Source organism: Notolabrus celidotus, unplaced genomic scaffold (genome assembly GCF_009762535.1).
Source record: "Notolabrus celidotus isolate fNotCel1 unplaced genomic scaffold, fNotCel1.pri scaffold_367_arrow_ctg1, whole genome shotgun sequence".
NCBI classification, from domain to species: Eukaryota; Metazoa; Chordata; class Actinopteri; order Labriformes; family Labridae; genus Notolabrus; species Notolabrus celidotus.
This window is the reverse complement of record NW_023260192.1, coordinates 1-10275: the sequence shown is the minus strand read 5'-3', so window position 1 is coordinate 10275 and position 10275 is coordinate 1. Positions and strand designations below refer to the sequence as shown.

The following is a 10275-nucleotide window of genomic DNA, read 5'->3' as shown; positions in this document are numbered from 1 at the left end:
TTTCCTCCTCTTCCTCCTCCTCTTCTTCCTCCTCCTCCTCTTCCTCCTGATGTGTTTTCAGGTCAGGTTTCTGTGTCAGTTGTTTCTGGACTCAGCCCGGTCTGCAGCTGCATTTCTAAACTTGAATCTGGAGCAGATTAGCCCCCTCCCCCCCCTCCTCCCCTCCCTCCCTCCTCCCTCCTCCATCCCTCCCTCCCCCCCTCCCCTCCCTCCCTCCCCCCCCTCCTCCCTCCTCCCTCCCTCCCCTCCCTCCTCCCTCCCTCCCCCCTCAGGAACAAATGGAGATTCCTCTGAGCTGCTGGAAACTCTGCGGATCGACTTTCAGCTCCGTGTGGAGCAGCTGAGACACAAACAGTTTTAAGGATCCCTCAGTCTGGACCTGGTCTGCTGGAGTCCTGATTTACTGGTTTTTATTGCTGTTTCCTGTTCTGGTTCACCTTTCACAATAAAGCCCCGATAATAACCCTGTATACTCAGACAGGCTTAGGGCGAGCTGAGTCTGTTTCAGCAGACAGAGCAGGTCTGAAGGAGGACCAGAGGACGCCGTCTGCACCATCTCAGACTGTCCGGAGGAGACGGTCCTAAGGAGACGGTCCTGAGGAGACGGTCCTGAGGAGACAGTCCTGAGGAGACGGTCCTGAGGAGACAGTCCTGAGGAGACTGGACCTTCAACAAATGGAACAGTCTAGCTGTTTTGATGAAACTTTAAAGGAGGCAGCTGATTGGCTGTTGGTGATGCAATGATCTCAGAGCCAAAACAGGAAGTGTATGATATCACTTCCTGTTGAACCTCAGCTGTCTGCTGGCTGATTGACAGGACAAACGGCTGGAAGAGGGTCAGTGTGTGTTTGAACACGCTGCTAATACCAGAGAGCAGCTGCACACACACACACACATACACACACACACACACACACACACACACACACCTCAGGTACAATGAGATATAATGTGAATGTATGTATTGATGAGGAGCTCTTAAGCTGATCAATACTGAGGTTGTGAGCCAGTGAGAGGGGGCGTGGCTTAACAGGAAAATAACCAGACATGAATCTAAAAGATGTGTGTGTGTGTGTGTGTGTGTGTGTGTGTGAGTGTACTGGTGTGACTGGGAGCTCTGGTTTGGTATCTGAGTGTTTATCAGACGCTTGTTTCTGCAGCTCAGTCACAGGAATGCAGCACATGACCTGAGAGCTGCATAACCCGCATGTTTTCCATCCCTGCTGTGTGTGTGTGTCTTTGTGTGTGTGTGTCTGTGTCGGTGTCTGTGTCGGTGTCTTTGTGTGTGTGTGTGTGTGTGTGTGTGTAGAAGCTGGTGATGATCAGCAGGTATGTAAACAGCTGATCTTATCCGTAGTGAGCCTGGAGCTGCTGATCAGAATCAGAGGGAGGTCAAAGGTCACAGGACAGAAACAGACCGGGCTCGGCTCTGCTCTGTTTCACCTGAAGCTGCTGGACCGGCTCGGCTCCGCCCCCCCTCGCTCTCTCCTCACCCATGTCCTAAGCAGACAGCGGGATGAGGCCTGCAGCTCTTAAGTCTCTGACGTTCAGAGTCTGTGGGAGCTGAAGCAGGATCCTGTAAGGACCAATCAGAGCTCTGATTGATCCTGTAAGGACCAATCAGAGCTCTGCAGCATGACGCTCGTCTCTCAGAGTCCGCTGAGACACACAGAGACCTTGGGTTCAAAACTTACAAACAAAACCTGCAGGTCCTCCAGAGTCCACTAGAGTGTGTCTACTGCAGTGAGTCCGTCCTCATAGAGCCCCATGTTGAAGTGCTACAGCAGGTTAAGGGTTAAAGGGGGGCGGGGCCTCTATGAGTGACAGGTGGGTGTGATGACCTCATCTCTTCATGAACCAGCAGGAGAGCTCACCTACACAGGACATCACACACTGTGTAATTAACCCTCTCTGTCCGGGTCAGGGTCTACGTCTGAGTCTGGGAGAGGGTTTGGGTCAGGGTCTGGGTCTGGTTCTCAGCAGAGCTCGTAAAGGTTCCCATGGACCAGGACTCTTAGCTCTTAGGTCTTAGCTCTATGTTCTGTTTGGGTTAAAATCTGACCATTTACTGTGTGTGTGTGTGTGTGTGTGTGTGTGTGCGTGTGCGTGTGCGTGTGTGTGTGCGTGTGCGTGTGTGTTCCCTTCAGAACTGTCTGCGCAGGAGGGACACAGGACTTCTCAGTCAGCTTCAGGAGCTGGACCGTCAGATAAGCGACCTGCGACTGGACACCGAGGATTCACTTGACCCGCCGGAGACGGACAGCAGACCCAGCTCAGGTACCTGGAGACCGTAAACCGGGCTAACTGGAGACCAGTTCTGGACTGGGATCAGTCTGGTACAACGTTAGGACTCTTCAGCGGTGACTCGCCCTGATCAGCTGATCCATGAGGTGACATCATCGATCAGCTGATCCATGAGGTGACATCATCGATCAGCTGATCCTTGAGATGACATCATCTCTAAAAATAAGCAAGATATAGGTTCTGATCCCGGGTCCAGAAGAACTCTGTGATCCAGTACAGACCCAAGTTCCTGTCCTGATAGAAGAGGGCACCAAAACAGGACTCTGTTTAATAATCCATCTCACCTGTCCCTCACCCGGCCCTCACCCGTCCCTCACCTCTCCCTCACCTCTCCCTCACCTGTCCCTCACCTGTCCCTCACCTGTCCCTCACCTGTCCCTCACCTGTCCCTCACCTCTCCCTCACCTCTCCCTCACCTGTCCTCCCCCCACAGGTTTCTATGAGCTGAGTGACGGGGCGTCCGGCTCTCTCTCGAACTCGTCAAACTCCGTCTTCAGCGAGTGTTTCTGTTCCGGGGCTGACGCTGACGGACGACTCCCTCCTGCAGGTAAACATGATCAATACATGATCAATACATGATCAATACATGATCAATACATGACCAATACATGATCAATACATGATCAATACATGATCAATACATGACCAATACATGATCAATACATGACCAATACATGACCAATACATGATCAATACATGACCAATACATGATCAATACATGACCAATACATGACCAATACATGACCAATACATGACCAATACATGATCAATACATGACCAATACATGATCAATACATGACCAATACATGACCAATACATGATCAATACATGACCAATACATGACCAATACATGACCAATACATGACCAATACATGATCAATACATGACCAATACATGATCAATACATGACCAATACATGACCAATACATGATCAATACATGACCAATACATGACCAATACATGACCAATACATGATCAATACATGTTAGTTTGCTAATTCATACTATCCTGCGCTTATGTCTATTTCTGGACTGATGAACATGTGATCTGATGAACATGTGAACATGATGAACATGTGATCTGATGAACATGTGATCTGGTGAACATGTGAACATGCGATCTGGTGAACATGATGAACATGTGATCTGGTGAACATGATGAACATGTGATCTGGTGAACATGATGAACATGTGATCTGGTGAACATGTGATCTGATGAACATGTGATCTGGTGAACATGTGAACATGTGATCTGATGAACATGATGAACATGTGATCTGGTGAACATGATGAACATGTGATCTGGTGAACATGATGAACATGTGATCATGATGAACATGTGATCTGATGAACATGTGATCTGGTGAACATGTGATCTGATGAACATGATGAACATGTGATCTGGTGAACATGATGAACATGTGATCTGGTGAACATGATGAACATGTGAACATGATGAACATGTGATCTGATGAACATGTGATCTGGTGAACATGTGAACATGTGATCTGATGAACATGATGAACATGTGATCTGGTGAACATGATGAACATGTGATCTGGTGAACATGATGAACATGTGATCTGGTGAACATGATGAACATGTGATCTGGTGAACATGTGATCTGATGAACATGTGATCTGATGAACATGTGAACATGATGAACATGTGATCTGGTGAACAAGTGATCTGATGAATATGATGTCCTGTGTTCTGCAGATGAGCTGTCCAGCTGTTTGGACTGTGATGGTCTGGTTGGAGGACTCTGTGACGACTCGTCTTTCTGTGGCACGGTCCGACGCTCGCTCTCAGCTCCTCAGCCGCCTACCTTGGACCCTGTGTCCCTGGTGGTCTCCTGTGACTCTCAAGTATCCAAGTATCACTGCGACCTGGTGGTCCGAAGTGGCAGTGAAGTCTACCGCTACCCGAGCCCTCTGCATGCCGTGGCGGTCCAGAGCCCCGTCTTTCTGCAGAAGTGGGGCCAGGGGAGTCACAGCAGAGAAGAGGGGGCTCCAAAGAGTCTTGAGTCTTCCCCTCTTCCTGTTTCAGCTCCTTCTGTACCTCAGAGCTCCTCCTGGCCCGCCCCCTCCTCCTCCTCCTCTTCGTCTCTGACTCCGTCACAGAAACGACTGGACAGCTACATCATCAGTCTGCTGCAGAGGAGAGCCCTACCCATCAGGACTAACAGACCCAGGACCAGTATCAGCACCGACCCATCAAAGAGCATCCTGAGGCAGGGCAGTCTCTGTGTAAGGCAGTTTTCTGATCCCAGCTCTAGGTCTGGTTTTGGGACTGTGAGGGGGTCTGACCTCAGACCCTCCTGGCCGGCTGCAGGAGCAGAAGGTGCCGTGACCTGGTCTCCTCAGAGTCAGTGGTCTGGGGGAAGTAAATCGGAGGAGCAGGATTCTCCCGGCGTCTACCCTGATGGCAGCATCGACGCAATGCAACATGGCTTCAAGGTTACCCTCAGTGACCCGACACCAGACCCGAACCCGTCTCCTCTAAAGAACAGCGTCCAAACTGGCTCACCTGCCAAGAACCAGGACTCCAACCCGAGCACTCACAGTCTGCTGAAACAGAAAGGCAGCAGGCCTCTCAGGGAGCTGGGCTGTCCCACATCAAGCTCCTCCCCCAAGGAGACCAAAACGCCATGTTACCCGCCTGACCAGGATCTGCCCCTCAAACCACTGCCAACTGTCAAACCACAACCAGCTGCTCCTAGAGACACCCCTAAACCCCCTCAGACCGAGAAGTCGGTTCCTGATAAGACCAGTGAAGGTTCCTCCCACAGTCAGGATCCACCGGGAGGAGGGGGTCTCATGGTTGATGCTAAGCTCATCCGCCCTCAGCGGCAGACCGTCAAACCCTGTAAGAGTGGCAACAAAATCCTCAAGTCCGTCAAAGTGAAGAACGCAACACTCAGGATGAGTCCGGACCCTGGACTCAACGAGAGAAGAGGGGACAAGTCTTACCACAGGTCCAGCTCAAAGAGGTCCCGGCTGCTGGAAGACGGTGGCTCCATCCACGTTAGAGGCTCCAGGAGAGCAGCTGGTGGTGCTAACGGGACGTCCTCCTCCAGAATGAGACGCCTCCCTGCGTCCATCCCAGAGGGCCGAGTCCTGGACCAACACGCCACGTCAACACGGAGCAGTGTGCAGTCAGCTTCATCCAGGAACCATCCCCATGGACACCATCACCATGGACACCATCACCATGGTCACCACCATCATCATCACCATGGACGAGACCAGGTTGTAGTCCTCGCCAAACCGAAGTACAAACGGAGTGATTACTGGCGGTTGCGAGCGATCATGGAGGTTCCGTGCGACGAGGCGTTCAGGCGCGCTCAGCGGCGTAAGAGAAAGGAGCTGCTGAGTCATTCTGCTGCCAACGGGTTCCTCCCCTCTCATGCGTTGTCGAGCAGCCCGTACGCCGCCTGTACGGCAGGAAGTGACTCTGAGTATTCAGCCGAATGTGCGTCGCTCTTTCATTCCACCATCGTGGACACCAGCGAGGACGAGCGGTCCAACTACACCACCAACCGCTTTGGAGACAGCGAGTCCAGCGGGGACGAGTACGTGGAGGAGAGCACCACCACCAGTGATACAGAGGAGAGTGGAGGGGGTGGGGCTGGGGGCGGGGCAGGTGGAACAGGAAGGGGGTGGGGCCAGTCTGAGGCAGCAGGGGCCCCGGTGACTGGGAAGGCAATGACCGCAGCTCAGGCGAAGGCCTTCATAAAGATCAAGGCCTCCCACAACCTGAAGAAGAGATTCCTCCGGTTCAGGTCGGGTTCTCTCAAACTCATGACCACAGTGTGAGTCAGCAGGTCCAGAGCCCCGCCCCCATACCTGCTGAGGTGTCTTACCTCTGCACTCTCAATGTACCGGAAACGAGCCCAACTGTGACCCACACCTGAGGGAGGAGCAGACAGACCTGTGGTTGGACCGGAGCTCATCCACCTTCGTACCCGCATGTGTGACCAATAAGAGTGGACTGTTACCCTAACTGGTCAGGTACACCCGGGTACACCTCAAACCTGCACAGAGAACCGGTCCATCAGAGGGACTTGGTGTGGTCCTTTATGTGCACCTGAGGTGTGGCCCACAGCTCTGTGGTTCTGGACGGCCTTAAAGGTTCTGGAGGTTCAAATGGTGGATTTATGATTTGGTCCCTGAACCGCTCGTAGAGACAAACCCGCTCAGGGTCGCTCCAGCAGAGCGCTGACCTCACTGAACAGTCCGGACTAACGCAGCATCAGATGCAGAGCTTATGATGAGCCAATCAAATTGGCGTCCTCCATCAGGGCCTCACCTGTACCTGCGGTCTGCTTCAGAGCAGGATCTCGCAGCTCAACGGGTCTGATCGGGACAAGCGATCGAACAGCCAATCAGACGGACTGTGTACAAACGTCGGCCACTTCCTGCGTGTTGAAGCTCGGAGGGTCGACTCATTTTGGTTTCTTCAGGTCTGATGCTGAACTGGACCTCCAGTTAGTCTAGGTCCAGGCTGACTTTGTGGTCTGAGACCTTCCAGCTTCAGATCACGGAGCACTTTAGTCTCCTCAAAGACTTTAAAGAGGTCTAGACCATCAGACCTTTACTCTGAAGCACTCTGCGATGTCTCTGCTGGACTGTGTTCTCCAGGTGGTTCCTCAGGTGTCTGATGATGTCTCTGGACCTCTCCTGATGGTCTAGTTGAAGGTCTTGTGGATGGTCCTGGTGAGGGTTGTGGGTTCTGCAGGGTTCAGGTTGAGTCTTGCTTCAGTCCTCTCTGTATTTGCTGCACTTTGAGACGGACTGCGATGCGTCTGTGTTTCGTAGCCTTATTTTGTATTTATGACCTTTGACCTTTGACCTTTGGTTGTAGGGCGCACGCCACATGCCGTGTTTTTATTGGTCGGTAGAGTGACGGTGCTATGTTTGATGAAAGCTATTTAACGCTAATATATTTGCTTGGTATATATTGGATCTTCACACGGTGCGGACTGACGGCAACACACGGACTTATACTGTCACCACTGTTGCCACGGTAACAGTACCACACAGGCCTGTCTGCTGGATCAGGACTAAAGTCCGGTCTGAAGCTGGGTCCGCTGTTTCAAACTTCAGAGAAACTTTCAGATCTCACGTTTCTGTCTCAATCTCTGAAACTTAGCTTAGGTTAGCTTAGCTTAGCTTAGCACAAAGACTGTGAGCAGAAGGGATCGGGACTGTTAGCCTGTATGCCTTATAGAGGAATCTGTCAGGTGTTTACATGCTAACCACATAAACTCTGTTAAGGTGGCTAAAGCAGTTAGCATGTAGCATTAAAAGTATGGGGCGGGGTTAGAAGCAGTGAATCTGGGGGCGGGGTCAGAAGCAGTGAATCTAGGGGCGGGGTTACAAGCAGGGGGCGGGGTTACAAGCAGGGAGCGGGGTCAGAAGCAGGGGGCGGGGTTACAAGCAGGGAGCGGGGTCAGAAGCAGGGATGTGGTTAAAAGCAAAGGGCGGTGTTAGAAGCAGGGCGCGAGTCAGACGTCTCTGAATGTAATTAATAAAAAGTGCACTTAGATTAGCGTTAGCCTGTTAGCTTCTAGAACTTATTGCTGAAAATAAAGAGTGTCAGCAGGTCTGCTGCTGGTCTTTGTGCTAAGCTAAGTCATCTGGATGCAGTGGATCTGTTTCATCTGATCGCTCAGGTGTGAACAGCTCGTCACAGAAACCAGCTCTCCTCACCTTTCACCTTCTCTTAGATTCAAACCTTCAAAACCTCCTCCTGAGGGTCCTGTAGGTGATGTGATACACACCTGTACACCTGTGTACCTGTGTACCTGGGTACCTGAGTACCTGGGTACCTGTGTACCTGTGTACCTGGGTACCTGTGTACCTGGGTACCTGGGTACCTGGGTACCTGGGTACCTGGGTAGTGTGTAAAAAGTTCTGTGTTTGCTGAAACCTTTTTACGCTTTAATAAACGTGGACTTGAACTCTATATTGTTCTGGATTCTTCTGTTTCCTATGACCTCTAATCCTGGATCCTGGACCCAGGAGGGTTTTTGCCCCAGTTGTTGGGGTTCCCAGTCATTACCTTAGCATGCTAACATGCTTTGTACTGAGGGTCCTGACCCTGTCCTCCATCCAGGTTCTGTTGAACCCTGTCAACACAGACACACACACAGTCATACACACACACACGCACACACACACACACACACACATACACACAGTCACACACACACACACACACACACAGTCATACACATACACACAGTCACACACACACACACACACGCACATACACACAGTCACACACACACACACACACACGCTGTGGGACATTTGTTTTCATTAGTGAAACAGAAACAACACGCTGAGTGTGCAGAGGACGGCGGGCTGCATGCAAAGCATTCTGGGATATCTGGAGCTGAATGAAGGTCAGTTTGATCTTAAACACAGACTCTGTGTGTGTGACTGTGTGTGTGTGTGTGTGTGTGTGTGTGTGTGTGTGTGTGTGTGACTGTGTGACTGTGTGTGTGTGTGTGTGTGTGTGTGTGTGTGTGTGTGCACCCCTGATCTTTCACATAATGAGAGTTGACAGCTGAAAGATTGCTGATAAGAACTAAATATTCACACACACACACACACACACACACACACACACACACACAAACACACACACACACACAAACACACACACACACTGACCAGTTTGTGTTCTTCATCGTACTCTTCCTCAGTCAGCGCTCTGTTTTCCTGAGGAGCCTGAATGCAACTCAAATATTATTTTTCCTTTTTCCATCTGACCTGCAGACACACACACACACACACACACACACACACACACACACACACACAAACTTAAACACACACACACAATGTGTTACTGAATGTGAGTGTGAAAGGAGGAAGAGAAGGCTGCTGTATGTAGGTCTGTGTGTGTGTGTGTGTGTGTGTGTGTGTGTGTGTGTGTGTTCACGTGTGTGTGTGTGCGTGTGTGTGTGTGTGTGTTTAAGGGCACTCCAAGGATTCTGTTTCCTGTGTGTAACACTGCAGTGATTTATTTCTCTGTTCTTTCTGAGCTGACAGCCTGATCTAGTGTCTGTGTGTGTGTGTGTGTGTGTGTGTGTGTGTGTGTGCGTGTGTGTGTGTGTGTGTGTGTGTGTTTGTTTCCATGTATTTTCCACTCAGGGTGCAGTCTGTTCGGTGCCCGGGCACGCTTCGTCCCCAGAGTCCAGTCCGTGTCGTGTTCAGGCTCCAACATCTGACTCTTCATCCTCTCATTTCTCCTCTCTCTCACACAGAGTCAGTCACACACACACACACACACACACACACACACACACACACACACACACACACACACACACACACACACACACACACACACACACACACACACACACGTACACACACATACACACAGACTGACTGCAGGCTAAACACTATCGCCCACGCTGCTGCCCACTTGAAGCTCTGCTGCGAAGGTGAGGAGGAGGAGGAGAGGGGAGGAGGAGTAGAGGGGAGGAGGGGAGGAGGAGTAGAGAGGGGAGGAGGAGACGAGGAGAGGAGGAGAGGAGGAGGAGGAGGAGGAGAGGAGGAGGAGGAGGAAGGAGGAGGAGGAGGGAGGAGGGGAGGAGGAGGGGAGGAGGAGTAGAGAGGGGAGGAGGAGAGAGGAGAGGAGGAGTAGAGGAGAGGAGGAGGAAGGAGGAGAGGAGGAGGAGAGGAGGAGGAGGGGAGGAGGAGGAGGGGGAGGAGGAGAGGAAGAGGGGAGGAGGAGGAGAGGGGAGGGGAGGAGGAGGAGAGGAGGGGGATGGGGAGGGGGGGGGACAGACTCCAGATCGGACACAGCAGGTAAACCCACCAGAATGCTTTAATTCATGGATGATCAGGATGCTGATTGTGTTTGTACACACACACACAGAGAACACAGCCCTGAGGTGTGTGTGTGTGTGTGTGTGTGTGTGTGTGTGTGTGTGTGTGTGTGTGTGTGGTGT

The 10275-nt window shown here is 51.5% G+C and overlaps 2 protein-coding genes across 2 annotated transcripts in view; one reads left to right on the top strand and one right to left on the bottom strand.

The window, feature by feature from the left end:
* The window catches only part of LOC117809709 (dapper homolog 1-like), a 5066-nt gene extending 3569 nt beyond the window's left edge, over positions 1–1497 (bottom strand). Inside the window, exons 1-2 of the mRNA XM_034679176.1 lie at positions 1419–1497; positions 474–609 (exon numbers count right to left, since the gene is read on the bottom strand). Coding sequence (XP_034535067.1) covers positions 474–609; positions 1419–1497 — 215 coding nt within the window. The remainder of the gene's footprint in view (positions 1–473; positions 610–1418) is intronic.
* A 355-nt stretch (positions 1498–1852) lies between these two features.
* dact1 (dishevelled-binding antagonist of beta-catenin 1) lies at positions 1853–8273 on the top strand. Its single transcript, XM_034679175.1, has 4 exons — positions 1853–1972; positions 2148–2277; positions 2738–2851; positions 4023–8273. Exons 1-4 carry the CDS (start codon positions 1853–1855, stop codon positions 6119–6121), a joined length of 2463 nt encoding a protein of 820 aa, XP_034535066.1. The 3' UTR covers positions 6122–8273.
* Positions 8274–10275: the final 2002 nt, after the last annotated feature.

Coding starts and splice junctions, on each gene's coding strand:
- dact1 (XM_034679175.1), top strand. CDS start 1,853: ATGAACCAGCAGGAGAGCTCACCTACACAGGACATCACACACTGTGTA. Junction 1,973..2,147: donor TGGGTCAGGGTCTGGGTCTG/GTTCTCAGCAGA, acceptor TGTTCCCTTCAG/AACTGTCTGCGCAGGAGGGA. Junction 2,852..4,022: donor CGGACGACTCCCTCCTGCAG/GTAAACATGATC, acceptor TGTGTTCTGCAG/ATGAGCTGTCCAGCTGTTTG.